Genomic DNA, 20,487 nt, shown 5'->3' with positions numbered 1-20,487 from the left:
AAAACGACTGTATTGTATTCTCCTCCTACATTACCATCAAATTGAATTAATATTCCTCCATCTCCTAATTTTGCATATGTTGATTTGAGTCTAGAATTTTTTTTCATATATTCAAAAAAGCTTCAGCTGCAGATGGGAAGGGGAAGCAATCTTCACTAGCTCCCCTGTTTCATGTTATTTTAAGACTTTCCTCAGTTTTCCGCATGCATTTTGAGAGAATTGTTGAGTAAAAGAAAAACCAGTGAAAATTACCTTCCAGCTCTAGGAATATTCTAAGGACATATTTGTAGTTTGTTATCTATGTACTTGAATAAAATCAATAGTACTAAAGATTATTAAGTATGAATCTGGTAAAGATCCTTTGGCAAGATATTTCAGAACTAGGTTCTATGTGTCGTTAGCTTGACCATTTGGTGGACACTGCTCTTCCTGTGTTGGTGAGATCTTCAAAGAGGCAATTGTGTCAGTGCAATGTACATGCATCCTTTGGTGCAGGGACGATGCCATCTGCCTTTATATGTCTAAATTTTGTTTCATAGGAACAGGTTCAGCATCATGACTTCAAAGTGCTAAGGGTGACAAAGAGAATGAGAAAGAGAAACAGTTTGGTGTAAGTCAGTGATGGGTAACCTTTTTCTAAAGGTGTGCCAAAACTGTGTGCATGTGCGCTTTTGCACATGCACGCATGCCACCCACCTGCACATGTGCAAGTGACCTCCACCTGCGCATGTGCCAATAACCCCCTACTGCACATGTGCAAGTGACCCCCACCGCGCATGTGCAAGCGACCCACCACCATGCATGCATGAGCAACCTCTCCTGCGCATGCGTGAGTGAGCTCCGCACAGGGGAATTTTTGCCCTCCCCAGGCTCTGGAGGCTTTCCTGAAGCCTGGGAAGGGTGATAACATATTCCCCTGGCCTGCCGGCCTCAGGGAAGTCTGGGGAGGTCGTTTTCACCCTCCCATGGCTTCAGAAAAGCCTGGGAAGGGCGAAAACAGGCACAATGGACCAACGGGAAGTTTGGAAACAAACTACCGGTTGACCTGTTGGACCTGTTTTTCATCCTCTCTAGGATATAGAGGCTTTCCTGAAGGCTGGGGAGGGTGAAAATGGCCTCCCCCTGCCCTCCGGAAGGCCGAAAATCAGTTGGCCAGTGCGTGTATGCATGCTAGAGCTGAGGGCTACCGAGGGTTGCTATGCCAGCAAATATGGCTCCGTGTGCCACCTGTGACACGCATTCCTTAGGTTCACCATCACAGGTGAAGTGGTTAAGGCATCTGACTAGAAACTGAGAGGCTATAAGTTCTAGTTTTGCCTTAGGTAGAAAACCAGCTGCGTGACCTTGAGCCAGTCACTGTCTCAGCCCTAGAAAGGAGGCAATGGCAAACCATTTCTGAAATCTTGTCAAGAAAACTTCAGTATTGACTTGCGTACACAAAAGAGAAGGAAGCAATTTATAAAAATGCAAATGGAAAATGATTAATATATAGGCCATTATTTATCATTTATGAATAAATGAATCTTTGTAGTTGAGCTAAAAAAAATTAGCAGCCAGAAGTGTTTTCTAAAATAAGGAACAATTGTTTTTAATTATAATTTATCGTAACCTAGTAAGATATTGGACTCAGCTGATCATTTCCTATCCTACTCCATGCTTCTGACTCCTCATATCATTAAGTAATAACAGTGATTGGGCCAAACCTTTTGTAACATGGGGCCTCTGAATGCAGAAATGTGATAAAGTGGTCTGTGACAAAAGCTCAAAAACAGTAGCATGGCTGGCATCCTCCCAGTGCAACAGCAGATAAGCAACCACCTTGCACCATCATTCTCTTCCTATGCAGCCTGAAATGTCCTCAACAGAGTTGGCAAGGGAGCAGAAAGTTCAGTGGCTGGCACTGGGCTTCTCTTCATTTAATAATGTCCCTTCCTTTGGAAGTTCCACCATTCATCATGCATCCCAGGAAAGACACCTCAGAGTTCTAGAGCAATTCATACAAAATGAATAAAAACACTACTTTCCCGATTTTAATAAAAATAACAACAGCAGCACTGACAACTAATTTTCATTAACTAGACTAAACCAGGTAAATAACACCCCATGTGTACAGTTAAATATGAAAATTATGTATTCTAATTTAATTGTCATTTCCCATTACAAAAAGGGAGTAAGAATTCTAGAATTACCTCTTTATCAGAAACATTTATCGCTTGTTTAAGTCATTTTGAAACTGTCTAAGGGTTCTTTGATAGCATTGTTGTATTACATAAGCTCAGAATGACATCCATGGTGATATAAATATGAAAGAATATATATGTGTACATGAATCGTAGCCAAAATATGCATATGCAACAAAACTCCATAAAGTACTGGATTCAATAGTTCATACAAAGAATAATAGTTCATACATGAGTGATATGTTTATAGATTGGAACCTATTATGCAGTTTGTTATTTTAAAAAGGCGCAATGCTAAAAGCTATATCTTAAAAAGAATTAGTACTCCCTATTGGTCTAGCTGACTAACAAACAAATTTTGTATAATTTTTTCAGAAGCAGGCAGCCCTCTTCTGAGAAACAGCTTTCTGCTTAATAAAAATAAATTAACTTTAGTTCCCCAGAATCAACTAACAAGTAAATACATAGGCTTCAAAAGTTAATGTATTATTTTAATTGCAAAGGTGTCCGATTCTCCACATACTTACAATTGTAGTTTTGACTGCAGTTGTGTTTTTATAAAGAAAGAAGCAAGAAACCACCAATTTTCATTATCCTTACTCTATTGTACCACATGGTGGCATACTTGCTACAAAATATGGGTTATAAGTATGTAATATAAAACTCCAAGGATGTTTTCAGTCTCATTTCACACAGGCTTTTTTCTCCCTATTATTAAAAGTTGATATTCATCCTGTGCAAATGTAGGAGTTTGGTTTTTAAATGCATTCCATCTCTTCATCATGTGTGAGCTGCAGCATTCAAAAAAAATATTTTTGTTTATACTTAACAGTCGAGTACCTTACATTTTTCATCCACAGTATGGTCCTGAAGGGTTTTTATTATACTCAGTTTACTGTAATTGTTATGATTTATCTTTTAATCAGGGCTTTTTTGAAGAGGAAGAGGGTAAGGAATATATTTACAAAGAGCCCAAATTAACAGGCCTCTCCGAAATCTCTCAGCGACTGATGAAACTTTATGCGGACAAGTTTGGAGCAGACAATGTGAAGATAATCCAAGATTCCAATAAGGTATGGTTGAAAATGTCCACAGATATTATTTTTAAAGCATTTGTGCTGTTGCACAGTTTTTTTTGTCCAGGCCCACTTAAAACAAATGAAACCATAATGAGCCATGCTCACCGCATAAATTCAATTAATCTCAAAGCACGAATAACTTGGAACCAATGAAGTAAAAAAAAATGAAGAGGAATATGGATCTGGCAAGGCATAACCTCTGCTGCGCCATGTAATTATGTATATTCATCTCTCTGATCAGAAGAGTTAGAATAAGGCCCTTGATAGTAATATAAACATTTGTTACACGCTGTGATGTGTAAAATTATGTACATTCATTTCACTGCTATTAATTGATTAGAAGTGGAGGGTCCTGGTAGGCATGCTTTTTGTGGGGAGGGGGATTTCAAATTTTCATATTATGGAATTGCCAGCAACAAGGGCTTTCTTAGAAATCTGTAAATCTGTTTTGTTTGTCTTAGAAAATATTTTTGCTCCTTTTATGCTCAAAACATCTGAATACAAAATACCCAACCAACCTGTCCAAAGCAAAGACATTTATGAATAATATTCTCTTTTAAAATGTCTAAAACATATTTCAGTAATATGCCATAAAAAGCAAGTGTTTGGTTTCTTTTCTTGTCCTTCTGCTGTCTCTAACTGATGCATTGTCTTCCTTTTTGTTTGTGTAGGTTAACCCCAAAGACCTAGATCCTAAATATGCATATATCCAAGTAACCTATGTCACGCCCTTCTTTGAAGAGAAAGAAGCTGACGAACGCAAGACTGACTTTGAAATGCATCACAATATCAACCACTTTGTGTTTGAAACACCATTCACCTTGTCAGGAAAGAAACACGGGGGCGTAGAAGAGCAATGCAAGAGACGGACAATTCTGACAAGTATGAGCACTGAATTCTTCTTCACAGCAGGGCTGGGCAATTTCTCGGGGATGTTGGGCCACTTCTCATCCCCTTTTTATTTTCAAAAATTTCAGGTACTCAACAATAATCAACACTCACCTGAAGGGGCACAAAAAAAGGGAAAGGGCAGAAATTATTACTATTTCTTCAATCAGTAAAGTCAATCCAATTGATTCAGCATAGCAATTAGTTATTTATTGTTTACAAAAATAGTTACAGATATTTTGTAACACATTGCTAATTATCTAATTGCCAGTGGATATGCTTCAAAATATTTTGATTTAGAACAGAATCTCATATATTTATAACTATGTTTATGGAGCATTTTTCCAATAATATTTATTTATATTTACAAATTATTAAAATAATATTAAAATTATTACTGAAGCAAGATCTTTCTTGTTACTTATTTATACCTGATTTATTCATTATATACCTTATGCTTCTACCACAAATACAACTGAGGTAACATGAACAATAGTATTCACAAAGTAAGAATGAATATCCACAAAATAAGAATAGGTATATTCTTACACCTATTCTGGAATTTGATTAACAGAAGCAAATAATTCTTTTACAATCTTTTAGAAAAATATAAATATACACTTACATACATGAACACACCCACACATACTGTAGATACATACATACAAAGAATGAGAGAATGGAACTATTCATGGATGTATTGTATGAATTATGGATTTGTTTCAATTATGAATATATATTACAATAAATAAACCTTCCTTAGATGTATTTATCTTGTTTTTGACTGCAGCTAGCCATTTATTTCCATACGTGAAGAAAAGAATACAAGTTATAAACCAGACCAGCACAGAACTGAACCCCATAGAAGTAGCTATTGATGAGATGTCCAAAAAAATTTCAGAACTCAAACAACTTTGTACAATGCAAGAGGTAGATATGATTCGACTCCAGCTGAAGCTACAAGGAAGCGTCAGTGTTAAGGTAAATATGGTTCAGCCTTTTTCTCAGGTTTAGAAGATTTGACATTTAGGATTTTATAATAGGAAACAGAATCTTTCTCTTCTTCTGTTGTTACAACCCGACCTGCTGGAAATTCAAAAGAAGCATTATAACATTAATTAATTCATTACATAATTTTATTAATTTTACAATGCTTATTCTTTTGAATCTGAGATTTAGTTCCCTTTTCCTAACACCCTTGCTAGGTTTGCCGAAGGGTAGAACGGGAGTGCAGTACTGATATGAGCATCATTATCCCTCTCCCAGAAAGTTTGATGCTTCTGCCTTAGGATTCAGCTACCTCCACTGCATCCCCTTCCACAGAGAATATGTTTTTGATGCCTGCTACAGGTTGTATATCATTATGCGAGACTCAACATCAAAAAAAAAAAGTTTCCTTTTCAGATAAGTCTGAAAGCAGTGGAGCAGTGGAAAATACTGTATATCTTAGAGGAAAAGTGAAGACAAATACTGATAACATTGTGTGAGACTCAAAAGAACAAAATTAAAGGCTATGTTAATAATTAGAGTTTTTAAGAGTTATCTAGCTTCATTTCAATTTAACTTTTATTTGGATAGCTGCAATTTAGTATACTACACTGTTTTCATATTTAATTTTATCTATTGTGCTTTTAGTGTGATAATATTTTGATTTCATGCAGTGAACTTAAGTTGGCTACCCTTTAGTTACTTCCCACAGTTTGAGAGCCATATTGTTTGTTTTTACAGCATGTTAGGGTTTGGGCTCCAGTTTAGGAGATTTATTTAAGTTGTTTTAAAGAATGAAATGGGTGCCTTAATATTGGCACCAAACATTTTGATCACCCAATCTTGGGAACATTCCGATAACCACTAAAGGTGTGCTAGCAAACCTTCCATTTAGCATATCTGATGTTCAAATGTTTCCTTTCCATAATTTATTTGTAATTTAGAAAACTCTTCAGCAATGGCCAGGGGTGAGAGTCTGCCAGTTCTAACCTCTTCTATAGAAGAGGTTCCAATCTACAGTGTTGTTTAGAACCAGTTCCAGCTCCCTCCTCCTGCCCGTCTGCACATCATCAAGATGAAGAGCGAGAGGAGGAATTCTGGGAGTCGAAGTCCACAAGTCTTAAAGCTGTCAAGTTTGAACACCCCTGGGGGTTTTTTTTCTAAAGGGTTAGGGGTGCAAGGGTCTTGTAACTTGACAACTTTAAGACTTGCGTGCTTCAAATGCCAGAATTTCTGAGCCAACATTTTGGTTGCTAAGCAAGAGCGTTGTTAAGTGAGTTTCACCACATTTTACAAGTTGGCCATGCCCATCCAGTCACATGACTGCCAAGCCACTCCCATCCAGTCACATGGCTGGCAAGCCACTCCCACAAAGCAGGCCATACCTACAGAAGAGGTTCTAAAAAAAATTGAAACCCACCACTGGCAATGGGTGAACAAGATCAGGACTTCAGGCAGTGACAGAAGAAAAAATTGTTTTAAGCTGCCTTTGCCAGTACTGACCTCAGCCCTCAATATAAAATAGCACACTTTGACTTGCAGGTAAATGCAGGACCAATGGCTTATGCTCGAGCATTTCTTGAAGAAACCAATGCTAAGAAATACCCAGATAACCAAGTTAAACTTCTGAAAGAAATCTTCAGGTAAGTGTTATAATATATTAGAGAGATGAGAGAGAGGGAGGGTGGGAGGGAGAGAGAGAGAGAGAGAGATGTAAAGAAAGAGAGAGATGGAAATAGATATAGAAATAAACAAATACAATGATAACTGGTCTTGTTTAGTCTAACAAAACATCAGGGGGCAAATACAGAATTCTACAAAAAATCTAAACTATCTTTCTGTGTCCATTATGACTACACCATTTTAATCCATAATAAAATCAAAGTGCTATTTTATGTTTGAAACAATAACACTTTGCCTTGACATTAAAGCTTTGAGATTTTTTGTGCTATGCAGAAAATTTGCAGAAGCATGTGGACAAGCTCTTGAAGTTAATGAACGCCTTATTAAGGAGGATCAGCTGGAATATCAGGAAGAAATGAAATCTCATTACAAGAACATGCTCAGTGAGCTCTCAGAGATTATGAATGAACAGGTTAGCCATTCTCTTTCAACATTTTCTTTTCAGCTCCAAAGACATTAGGGTTGTCACACAAACAATGCTTAAATCCTAATTGGGGAGCCACCTTGGGAAATTAGAAAAAAAAAACCTAAAAAAGGTTCCTAATTTCCAAACTTCTTTTCTTGGTCTAAAGCAGGGGTGTCAAACTCGATTTCTTGCTGGCCACATCAGGGTAGTGTTTGACCTTGGGGGAACAGGGAACATGGCCAGGAGGCTATGGCCAGCTCGACATCTGTTTTCAGCAGAGACTGCCTCCTGTATATCTCTGCCAGGGAAAATGGAGCACATGGGGGCACATATCCTCCATTTTTGCTGGCAGAGGCCTGCAGGAGACAATCACAGCCGAAAACGAAGCTCAGGATGACCACATGAGGTTCTCCCAAGCTCCATTTTTACTGGAAGAGGCACTGCAGGCCAGTCCTTCGCTGTTTGCAGAATGGCCCCGCGGGCCAGATCTAAGTATCCCGCCAGCTGGATCCGGCCCATGGGTCTTGAGTTTGACACCCCTGGTCTAAAGGATATTCTCATTTCAAATACTCCCATCTATTTTACCTTCCTTCATCTGCTAATGCATATTGATTCCCTCCTGTTTGGATTTCTATCATTTAAGACTTTTTTTAGGCCAATCATTCAGTGAAAGGTTTAACAATATAAGGATATACTGGGATTTGATGAGCTATTGAATATATTTTGATCTTTGTCTATACGGTATATGAAAAGTAGAAGCAGATTACATTGGAATCTATGTAGACAGGATAACATCAAATTGGATCCTGGTCTGTTATTAAATCTAGAAGTAAGAATAAGTTATAATGTACAAAAAAATCCGGAAAACATTACTCATGGATAAACTTCCTTTTTCTTCTCTCAGAAGCTGTATATGACACCATATACCCACACAGGGAGAGGTAATAAATTTAGGCAAAGGGAAATCCACTCTCAAGAGCAAAATGGAAGAGATTTCCTTGATTCTTTACACTTTGAGCAGACACCACAGTTATTCTATCCTGGCATATCATGGGTGTTAGGCTTTTCCCCTTCCCAATCATATATGCCAAACACAGATGGATGACAGGATGAAGCTAAGCCTGTGAAAACAATTGAGAACTCACTATCAGGAGATCCTGTTATACATTCAAGATTTTTTTAAAAAAAAAAAAACCTGCTTGGGCAGAAAATCCCATATTGGGAACAAGACTGGATGAATAATATTTTCAGGCTTATATCTTGATTCCTACATAAGTTAATCAATTAGGATGTTACTGTTTCCTTATCAATCCTATGTTTTGTTGCTGTTGTCGCTGTTTCATTGGGTTCCACTAAGTCCTGTTTCACACCTCTCCATCTATATAAACCATAAAAAAACTGTGTTGCTGTTTAATTTATCCCTATTCGTCAAGCAGGATCCCAGGAGGCCTAATGGACTTTCTGTGACTTCTGAGAAGTTAATGCTTCCTACCCCATTCAATTCAGAGACGATAGTACAAGAGTTCTGTAATTACAGCCCTCCATAGTTAGTCACCTCCAGAGCCTTGCAAATTTCCTGTTGTGTTTTTACCACATCCACACAGATTGTGTCACTGGGTCCTTAATGGTATTTTATCTACAGGCCTTGAAATCCTATGTGTTCTTCATTACTGTTGTGTTTCTACGTCCACTGGCTGTGGCATTTCCATCAACATCTTTCTTTCTCTTTTTCTGGCAGCTCTGTCATGGACAGTGCTTATACAACTTTTCTGCTTCACTGTCTAACATTTCCCTCAATACCATAGCCAAAAGTGGTATGTCTGGTTTCCTTTTTGCTCTCTGTTCTTTTACTGTCATGTATTCTCACCAACTGCTCTTTTAACATTTAATAAGGAGGCATCTCACTGGTGATGCTTAGCAGAAAAATGGGCATTAGTCATTCTTTTGGGAAGCATGAAATATAATACAGGGTCAGGGAGAACTGTAATAATATGCCAGGCATTCTTATCTAGGACTTCATGGACTAATAGCCACAGTCCATTTCCGATGTTCATTTTTAATGGAAACACTTAAGTTTCATAAGAGTCCTATTTAGGCATGATATTTCTTCTTCAGCACTTGCAGTGGGGTTTTATGCCTGGAGTAGATTTTTCCCTGGGGGCTTCTGAGCAGATGGGCATGATGTACTGTATGTATCTCCAGTATTGATGTAGGAGTCAATGTTTAAGTAAATGTTTAAATACATTCATGCTTTATGTTTAGACACTAGAAAGAGCTGCTTGATTCATATGGGGTGTAGGTGTAAACTATTTATTATTGCCACTTGCAGCTAAATGTTAAATGCAGCAAGTAAATAGGTGATACACTGTTTATTTATGATGTTCATAGCCAGCAGGGCTAAATTCATGCATGTATGTACTTCATAAAAGTGTCAAAATATACTCTCATAGATATGTTACACAATTGGAGGTTAAACAAGAAAGTCTTTTTTTTTAAAGTTGGAATCCTGTTGGGGGGAGATATCGAAACACAAAACAAAATCTTTCTTTCATATGGCAGCTGTTAAAAACCTTAACAGGATAGATAAAAACAGCTGACCAAGTTGATTCCTAAAAGTGTAGTTTAGAGCAGTGGTCTCCAACCTTGGCAACTTTAAGACTTGTGGACTTCAACTCCCAGAGTTCCTCAGCCAGCTTTGCTACAGCTTTGCTGGCTTAGGAACTCTGGGAGTTGAACTCCACAAGTCTTAAAGTTGCCAAGGTTGGAGACCACTGGTTTAGAGCACAGGTGTCAAACTCGCGCTGTCACGTTGCCATCACGTGAGGTATCGCGATGTTTTTTCCCTTTGCGGAATTGGGATGGGCATGGCCTGCACGTGACGCATCCGACCCATAGGCCGCCAGTTTGACACCCCTGGTTTAGAATGAGCTTAATTTTTCCACATGTTTACTTATCTACTCAGGATCACTTATTTCTTTATGTATGTATCTGTTTTAAAGATCACTTACAAGGAGGATTCTGCAAAGCATCGAGGAGTGGAAACACCTTATTCCCATGCAATCAGTAGAACAATCACTGCCCCACCTGGATCACTGCTTTCATCAAATGCAGATATTTCATAACTGCCTTTGATTATGAACTGGAGAATTTTGGCGTTATTTTGCAAAACAATGTAGGCAAATCCTGGAGGATACCATAATTGTATTACATTATTATTTTTTATTTATTGAACAATTTTATGTGTCAATTTTTTAAAAAGTCAATTTGATTTTTTTTTCAATGTTATTGCTTTTCTTGATATTTGCACATTTCCTATGATTTTCTTTATTATGGGCCAGTCTTTAGTAAATAGACTGAGTTGAAATATCCATTGAATATTTAGTTTAACAGCAAACCTTACGTTGGCTATAAATAATGATATAATCTAATACAGGTCCTAGTATACATCTATTTTAAAAGTCAAAAGTGGATGTTTTATAACATTTAAGTATATTAAAGTTGTAAATAAAAGATGTGTAAAATACGTCATTTTTACAAAAAAAAATAGTTAATATCTGACATGACTAAAATGTCAATAACATTTCAGATGTGGCTATATTAAAATATTTGTTTATGTGTATAAAATTGTGGGTGTTTGTGTGTGTGTTATTTGCTAAATCATTTGGCCTTGATGCGGGTGTTTAATTTTAATCACCACTTTTACTACTACCATTGCTTCAAGATGTTCTCACATAGCTGGTGATGTGTTTGAAATCATGTTTTTTCCAAGAAGCTGTACATTTTCTACTAACTGAAATAGAGATGGGGGACTTTAATGGTTGCGATTTAATTGACTCAGACATATCACTTCTGAAGTAAAAGGCTGAAATACAGAGAACCAAATCACTCTTTTCCGACAGCATAGAATCTAATTCCAATTTTCATTTTTGTCTGTTTTAACTTCTTCAGAATTTCTCCAAACAGAAGGAACAAGATACTATGGCATCATACATTTAAATATAGCATATAATACAGTACACACTTTCATCTCTTACCACTCTTTATGGCAGTGTTTCTCAACCTTGGCAACTTGAAGATGTCCGGACTTCAACTCCCAGAATTCCCCAGCCAGCATTCGCTGGCTGGGGAATTCTGGGAGTTGAAGTCCGGACATCTTCAAGTTACCAAGGTTGAGAAACACTGCTTTATGGGATATATATGTTAAATCCTTTGTGATAACTGGTAATAGTTCAGATATACAGTAGACCAGTCCCATTCCAGTTTCCTTTCCTATTTGTATTGTGACATCATGAACTTGCTTAATGCTGTCATAGAGCATTGTTTTATCTTTTATTAAACAATGTTTTATCTTATATAAAACAATATACATGGTGAAGTGTTTACTTGACAGGAAATCAGCTTGTATGTCACATTATCTTGAGCTATATGACCAGATAAAAGATGGATGTATCTAGTTTTTATGCTGGTGAGGAAAAACTCTGTTTATTAATAAACAAATGGGGAAGAAGGGGAGAGAAAGGCTGATTCTAAAAAGAAATGCCCTGCAAAAAAAGTATTTTTTTTGTTGGTTTTTTGTTGGTTATTACCTTTAAAGCCCTACATGGCTTAGGACCAGCATAGCTGCGAGACCACCTACTGCCACACTCTTCCCAGCGGCCGGTAAGATGCCACAGGGTTGGCCTCCTTCAGATGCCATCAGCCAGACAATGTCGGAGGAGAGCCTTCTCTGTGACTGCCCCGACCCTTTGGAACGAACTACCCCCAGAAATCCGGACCTCACCCACTCTCATGGCCTTAGAAAAGCTGTCAAGACCTGGCTTTTCCGGCAGGCCTGGGGCTGTTGACCTCATTGTTGAGGTCCAGCTCCAATTGAAATAAATGTATCTGTGTCGTTTTAACGTCTTATTTTATTTTTACTTTCTTTTATTTTCTTTCTTTTCCCTTCTGTAAGCCGCCCAGAGTCCTTCGGGATTGGACAGCCTATAAATAAAATTAAACTTACAAACTTACTTTAAAAAAAAGAACTAGTGGAATTATAATTATAATTATAGCATCTCTACTACTGAGGAAAATGTAACAAAAAACACCTATGTTTCTGGTTTAATTTGTTATATTGGCAGGCTAGTAACACTCTATTGTTTCACAGTATTTTTCTTGCCAACTTATTGAATTACTAGTTTAATTCCAGCCAGAATTACTTACACATTAGGAATAAAATCTTTTCATCATTATTACCCTTTTCATTGAAGCCATAGAGTGTTTTGTCAAAAATTGTGACATAATTGATTAATCTTAAGTAGCAAAATAAGTTATGTTGGTGGAATCAATTCCAGATGTTTGAAATTTATTTTTTACTGTTATAAGTGGAAGGGTTTTTTCCCCCCTCTAATACTGGTAGCATGCCAAGAAGATATAGGTTCTTGACTGGAATCAAATTTTTCCTAATCCCTTTCCAGTACAGACTAAGAATGAACACATAATTCCATTGAATTTAAGAGGATTTGTTTCTGAATAAGTATGAAAATTAAGTACATATCAGCAAATAAAAAGACATAGATAACAAGTACTGGTTTCAAAAGCTCATGTGGCATGCCACATTTGGATTCTTAGCTATGGCCCAAAAGTGGACCTGTCTTTGCATATTGAATTTACTTATCTCTGCTAGGTAGTTCCCCATATTTCAGGCTGCTAATTTGCAACTCATATGTGTTAAGGTATAATTCAGTCTATTAAACTACAGAAGAGTTTATCTCATTTTGAAGTGCTTCTGCAATTGATAGTTCAATTATATGATAGCGTACCCTTGGGAGACCCAAGAAAGAACTGTAGCCAGGGCAATGGTCAAACAAGAGATATCTCAATCCACAAAAGAAATGGGGTTGAAGAAAGTATCTCAGAAGAGACCTTCTCTAGTACTCTGGAAAATAAAAGCAAAGGAAAAGGGAACTCCTTTCAGACTTGCAAGATATGTTACTGTAACTGTACAATAAAGGAGGTGCTAGTTCTTATGATTTGATTTCCTATCTCGACTACCTTGATGAGCTGATAGCCTCTGGAGATCCAAGACTTCGGAATATGTGATAAGTAACTTCAGTTATAAAACTAATTCAGGCAATCCCACTTAAACTGTGCTCTTTCACTTTTTACTGTATCTCAGACAATAACAATTAATGATAATTGCAGTCAAACCAGTCGATTTATAAAAGCTGTTGTTGCAAGCATGATATTTTTTCATTAAGTTCACATTTTGGATCTAGGTGTATCTACAACAATGTTGTACTGATGAGAAATTCTGTCACACACTAACTTGATTAATGATTGTTTTGTTCAAACACATTTCTATTAATCAAGAATCTCTCGTATCAGGGAATACTTATATTTTCTGCAGCAATACTGAATAGATTTTTAGTGCCTGTATAGAGTTAAACAGCAGGCACAAGCAATCAGATCCACATGTGCAAAGGTAAAGATAACTATTTTATTGTATAATGCCTGTAATACAGGAATTTCTCCAGACTGTTTGCCTTCCCATGGGAACAGATAAATAAGTTTTCATTGAACTGGGGGGGGGGGATGGGGGGGAGAGATCAGTCCTGGATTTCTTGTCACTGCAAAATGATTCAAAGCTAATTCCACATTGAGTCCTCCCTCTGCCTGGTCAACATTAAAGGACCTGCTTTGAAGTGTAGATTTGTATTGGGAGAACAAGACATCTAATAGATGTATGTGGGAATATACAGCCTTTCAGGGAAGAGGGCTTGGTAAACTGTTTATTATATTTGCTATACTTTAATTGATAATAAAATTAAATTTAAATAAAATTTGATTGAAATGATTACAAGGGTGATAAAATGTTTCATAACACATGGGAGTTTGTAAACATCAAGTCTTAACTTTTCTAAAATGAGCAGTTAGCACAGTCTACTAATTATTCATTTAAAAAAGTAGACCTAAAATATTTTACATCAACCTTTCATGATGTAAGCCTAAACCATGTCAGGTAACACATATCATAAAACAATCAGAACTCTATTGCTGGATTTTGAAAGCTTCGCCAGGTCTTCCTCCCTCCCTCCCTCCTTCTTATACCAAAGAAGTCAATTCAAAGAAGTCAATTCCAGAAGGTTTCTTCCTCAGATTGTCCTGTCTTTCTAGGCTAAACTGATTTTTAAACAAATATCTGTTGCCTACCTACTTCAAGACTATCTCCATACACCTCTACATTTGATTTTAGCGAAGTGTTTGTCAAGGTAATGCATGGAATTCTGGTCAATAGTTAAATACAGGCACTACATGGAATAATAGTTAAAGTGATGTGTAGATTTAAACTCATTTTCAAAGAGTGTATATTAAAGAGTCCTCAACAAAGTGATATAATGTTAATTAAACACTTGGCTAAGAGATGGAGGAGATATTGGTTATTCTAAATTTGCAGATGGTACAAAATATTAATATCCTCCTCTCCCACCTCCCACAACGAAAGTCCTGCTATGAGTGGCCCTGCAGGTCATATAGTGTTTAAGATGCTACAGAGGAAGAGCTGAGGATCTTTCAGAAGAGTGTTTATGTAATGGCTAGATTAAAGCTTTCAAGATATCTACTTGTTGGTGCTGTGAAGCAGGAAAAGAAAACCCAAAGGGTCAAGACTGAATTTCAGTACAAACATGGAGTATAAGCTCAATGTATTGAAAAAATGAATTGACTACACATTGAGGGAAGTATGCAGTGGGTAAGTGGGGTAAAACTCTGTCTTAGGTCCAGTACTCTTCAATATCTTCGTCAATGATTTAGATGAGGAACAGAACGGGAACTCATCAGATTTGCAGGTAACACCAAGCAGGTAGGAATTGTCAATACTCCAGAAGATACATAATCTCAAGATACAGAAGAATCTTGACAGACATGAACACTGCCCTATCTAACACAATGAAATTCGATGGTGAGAAAAGTTTACATTTAGGCAAGAAAAACCAAATGCATAGGTATAGAATAGGTGGTACCTGGCTCAATAGTAGGAACAGTGAGAGGGATCTTGACATCCTAATGACAATCACTTAAATATAAGCTGCAGTGTGCTGCAGCTGCCAAAAAAGCCAGCATAGTCCTAGACTGCATTAACCGAGGTCTAGAATCAAGATTACAATGCCTTGGTAAGACCACACTTGGAATTTTGCACCCACTTTTGGTCACCATGATATAAAAAGATGTAGAGACTCTAGAAAAGGTGCAGAGAAAAGCAAAAAGATGATTGTGGGACTAAAGACTAAAACATGAAAAACAGTTGCAGGAACTGGATATGTCTAGTTTAACAAAGAGAATGACTAGGGGTGACATGGTAGCAATATTCTAATATTTGAGGGGCTGCCACAAAGAAGAAGGAGTCAGCTTGTTCTACACAGCATTTGAAGAGAAGAAGCAATGAAATGGAAACTAATTAAGGAGAGAACCAACCTAGAGCTAAGGAGAAATTTCCTGACAGTTAGAACAATTAAACAATGGGATGACTTATCTCCAGAAATTGTGGGAGCTCTTACACTGGAGGTTTTTAAGAAAAGATTAGACAACTATTTGTCTGAAATGGTTTAGGATTTCCTGCTTGAGCAGGGGTTTGGATTAGAAAACCTCCAAAGTTCCTTCCAACGTTATCATGTTAGAATTGTAAAATCTCAGTCAGAAGAACATATTACTTACAACTCAAGACATGAAAATGAAGGAATAGTGTTGTTTTCATAGTCAGGAAAAAACATAACAAATACAATGCAGCCAATGACTGAATAAAAACAATTAGCCAACTGGATTGCTGAACGACCAGTCATAGGAAGACATATAAATGACCCCCCAAAAGGGTGCCAGGTTTTGAACTACCATGTCAGCAATGGACAATCCTGAATAGAATTTGCACCTCACACAGCATCTACTGGGACTCTCTGTATAAATGGGGCACAGTATCCTCCCCTCAGTGTGACTATGGGACTCTCACCGTAGATCACATTGTGACTAGCTGTAAGCTGGTATAATGGTCCAATATCTGATTTTTAAAATATAAACAATACTGTACTTCAATGGTTAGATGGCCTAGACATTGTATTTTATTGTACATCTTTTTTAACATTTATATTTTATCAGATTCTACTAATCTAGGTGAAATTTTAATATATATTGCTAGTCATGTATAATATGCATAGGCTAATAAATAAATAACATTTTAACATGTTATCCTTATTTGTATTGCTAGATTAGAAAGCATAGACTTATTATAGCATATTGTAGCTTTGAAGGACTACTAAAAACAGAAATTCTGTTTAAGAATTCTTCTATTTCTAATGGTGTCCTGCCTTGCTTCAGGTGCTTTTGATCAATTAGGAAGCACAGGGACTGGGTTTGAAGGGAGTCTTGATAAGGCAGATTAATCCTATAGATCAAATAATATAACATGGGGATGGGGAGTGAACAGCCATTTTTATGTGGACTGAAACTGATAATTTTAAGTACTATAAATTTTATATAGCATCTTCCCTCCTTAGACTGCCATAGCAAGAGCTTTCTGCACACAGGCAAAATTAGACAAATGCAACTTCTCTGAATCTGCTAAGTTATTAATTATGCATTAGTTGATGTCATCCCAGCACCCCTAAAGGAGTTAAGAATTATGCATATTTTATGTTCAATCGCATCTTCTGTGACACCAAGCCACCAGCAAAGGTTTAAATTTCAAATTAGAGGAAAATGCATTTAACGTTTAATAAGATTCATTCTGTGCAGACTAATCAACATTTACTAGGAAAGTTTATTAAATTACAGGGTGGCTTGGACAGATATTTTTCTGGCTTCATTCAATGGTTTTCACAATTTAATAAGTGACTTCAGTAGCATCAGGTGTCACCCACGCATAAACACATGACATGTTTATCCCAAAACAGAGCATAATTCTGCATTTAAAAAGATCCCCCACAAATAGTACTAACATAACAACCAAGACTGAACAACTGTTGATAAGAAAGGCAAAAAAAAAAAGTCTGGATGTCGTAATACCTGGAGACAGCAGAATATAAGACAATAATCCAAGGTATCTTGGGTACAATCCCAAAACAAAGCATGTCTTGAATAACACTGGTATTGACATGATCACCATCAGTCAATTGCAAAAGACAGCTTTACTTAGAGTAGCTTACGTCCTACGATGATGCTTTAATACTATCGAATAACAAGATCTACCTATTCCAGGTTCTTGGGAAATACTAAATAGGTGGATAAAAAATGCCAAATCCAGTATAATCAACTGATTCTGTGTTCAACCATAATAATAATAGGAGTAGATAAAAGAAATAAAATTGCAGATAAGAGTTTTTCGATGTTCCATATCAAAAGTCTGCTCCAATTAGAAAGGTAATTTGGGCAGAACAAATGCTAATTATGTGGCATACAATATGTAGGAAATCTGCTTGGGAAAATCCTAACTCCCTCAGCCTATTCTCTAATTAAAGAAATAAAATGTAAAATGAGAGCATGGAAAAGAAAATGAGTTGCAAAAGTGAATTGTATCTGATTTTATGACTTTTTTGCCATGGTTGTTAAGCAAATCACTGTAATTAAGTGAATCAAGAGGTCATTAAGCAAATCAGGATTCCCCCATTGACTTTGCTTGTCAGCTGGGAAGGATGTGACTGACTATCAAGGGATTCTGGGATGCTGCAACTCTCATAAATATATGCTGGTTGACAATTCACTCCCTGAATTTTGATCATGTGGTTGTGGGGATGTTGTGTAAGTCAGAGGTGAGTTGCTAATTTTTATACTATTGATTTGGGTGCTCTCCCGTGTGCGCAATGTTTCTGTGCATGCGCAGAAGCATCCAGTTGGATGGGAGGAGCCTCCTGTTGCCGCTACTACCAGTTCGCTGATCCGGGCCAAACCAGGAGCAACCCGCCTCTAGTATAAGTATGAGTAGCTGTTGTAAGTCATTTTTTTCAGTGCCATTGTAAATTCAAACAGTTGCTAAACAAATGGTTGCAAGTCAAGGACTAGCTGTAGGTTCTGACAGTTAGGAATGCAATGCCCAGATAATGATTTTTGAAGAAGCCAAATGCTTAAGTTAACCACAATGCTTTAAGGCATGTCCCATGATTTCCCACTTCTTCCTCAGCTATTTCCCAACTTGGTGTTCTGTTGATGTGTTGGTTTACAACTCCCATCAGTTCACAACAACTTCCATTAATTCTATCTACGTTGAGTTAATTGTGTTAGAAGCAGGAATATTAATGTAACCCAATAATAAAAGGGAAAAAACACATTCCCCATAGCTAACCCTACCACCGTGTCAATTAAGTCTGAAATTCTGCATAATATATTCTCAGTAGAACTTGCCTCACTTTAGAAGTTTTACCATCAGAATGTGTGCATTCACAATTTGAGAGTTTTGCAACGAACATGTTTGAACAATGCAATTATTATGTGTAAAGTGATTTAGCTTTTATTGAAATGGGAAAGGATTGACCTGTCTAAACTGTGGAATGCGGAGCTAGGCTTGGCATAGTAAATCGCTAGAAGCAGCTATTTAGCAATTCCAATAGCAAAATAACTGTCACTGCCTACAGAAAACATGCTTTTAGGGACCACATTCCAAATTCATAACACAGCCTCCTTTAGTTATAGGCTACAATGTGCATCTAAAATACTAAAATATGGAGTGAAAGTGCATTGTGTGTGTGTGTCTTTAAAAAAATCTATTTATGAAAAATCTGATTCTCTGTTGTGATGACATCAATTTCTAAGGGACCCCGACTTATGGTTTGGTGGGGTGGGTTGGGGGGGCTGTACTCATATATTCAGAGACTAGCAGGACACACTACCATAACAACTGAAAGATTTTGAAAAAAGGTGTCTCTGCTTTCACAGTGTCAAGAAGTGTATTATAAGTGTTGGTTTTAAAAACTTTTTTAGCAGACTGTGTATTTTTTAAAAAGAAAAATTAATTAGAGTTAATTTGCAACTTCCATGTCTGAAAGTTAACCCTAAATTTTTCTAGGGTTGTCTATTATATAAAAAGTTTCTGTTATATTCTATAGACTTTCTTATTTCAAGTGTTATTTTTCATTGCACTGAGTGCCTTTCATGGAGTCTGCAGAAGCAGCAGGATGACTCCTTAATCCCTTCTAGGATAATATCAATTTGAGTAGAATGTAACTAGATTCCATACTGCACTAAATCATAATCTTTTTAGGCAGGGATTGCTGATTAGCCACAACTGATTAGATTCACTCTACAGGAGGAGACTTGTTGTAATGTATAACTTATAGTATTTAGGTTCACATATCATGCTAAACCAAAGACGCTGTGTCCCTGAACTAATAACATGAATTGTGACAACCTCCTATGATTAAAACTAATAAGTTTCTTCTTGATGATATGGAGACAGCCAGTTACCGGTGTATCTCAATGAATTTTTTAATCTACATATGCAACCCAGAGTCCTATCAGAATGCAGCCCTGTTCAAGCAAAACCAAACAAATCTGAGCCACAGTTCATCTCTGCCTGCAGAAGTCTATGCAAAAAGAGGAAGGGTTGTGGCAGAGATCAAGTTTTTCGCTGAGAAGCCATTGATTTCGCAAATGATGGTGAAATTGAATTTTGGTAAAACTTTGCCTTCATAAACCATCAGCTGGCTTCTCCAGATAGAATGGGGCTGATGTCAGGGTTCCAAGTAATACTCCTAATGAAAGAAGACTCCAAGGCTTAAGTTTCCTCAAAGTTCCATTTTATTAGAGATGTCATATTGGCACATCTGGGAAAACCCGAATCTGAAAGCTTCCAGGTTTTCCCTCACCCAAATGAAAGTTCAAGTCCCGGCCCAGCACCCACAAGTCCATCACATGGTCCAATCAGGCACTGTCCCAACTGGAGATGCCTCCCAGTCATGCCACTCCAGGTGCAGGTTAAGACATCCTTGATTCTCTGAGAAAGGAATGTTATTTTGACTATATCTACCCCACTCCATGTATTCCCCCCTCCCAATTTCCCACAGAATTAAAGGCTGAAGGCCCAATGCAAAAGATGGCTTCCAGGCCTGACAGGCTGATTTCTTGCAGGGTTTCAGCTTGTGTCCACAAAGATGATTCATATTTACAGTGATGGCTTTGCGCAGCAAAACTGGACGTCTACTCTTGGCAGAGGGAATACTCTTACGTTCAGCGTTCCAGCCTGGTAAGAATGCAGTGCACAAATCTGGAAGCTAGCTAAGGGTTCCTGCTGTAGTGCCTGCAAAGT

At 37.3% G+C, this 20,487-nt stretch overlaps 1 protein-coding gene across 5 annotated transcripts in view; it reads left to right on the top strand.

Annotated features, from left to right (window-relative positions):
- Positions 1-10,810, top strand: part of DOCK10 (dedicator of cytokinesis 10) — a 111,086-nt gene extending 100,276 nt beyond the window's left edge. For all 5 annotated transcript variants that reach the window (XM_032225590.1, XM_032225594.1, XM_032225592.1 and 2 more), the window contains 6 exons: positions 3,107-3,253; positions 3,931-4,141; positions 4,938-5,128; positions 6,677-6,777; positions 7,091-7,229; positions 10,223-10,810. In XM_032225590.1, the coding sequence (XP_032081481.1) occupies positions 3,107-3,253; positions 3,931-4,141; positions 4,938-5,128; positions 6,677-6,777; positions 7,091-7,229; positions 10,223-10,345 (912 nt within the window). In that variant the 3' untranslated portion in view covers positions 10,346-10,810. The remainder of the gene's footprint in view (positions 1-3,106; positions 3,254-3,930; positions 4,142-4,937; positions 5,129-6,676; positions 6,778-7,090; positions 7,230-10,222) is intronic.
- Positions 10,811-20,487: the final 9,677 nt, after the last annotated feature.

This window comes from Thamnophis elegans, chromosome 10 (genome assembly GCF_009769535.1).
Source record: "Thamnophis elegans isolate rThaEle1 chromosome 10, rThaEle1.pri, whole genome shotgun sequence".
Classification (NCBI taxonomy): domain Eukaryota; kingdom Metazoa; phylum Chordata; class Lepidosauria; order Squamata; family Colubridae; genus Thamnophis; species Thamnophis elegans.
The sequence above is the reverse complement of the archived record's forward strand: the minus strand, read 5'-3'. Positions and strand labels throughout refer to the sequence as shown.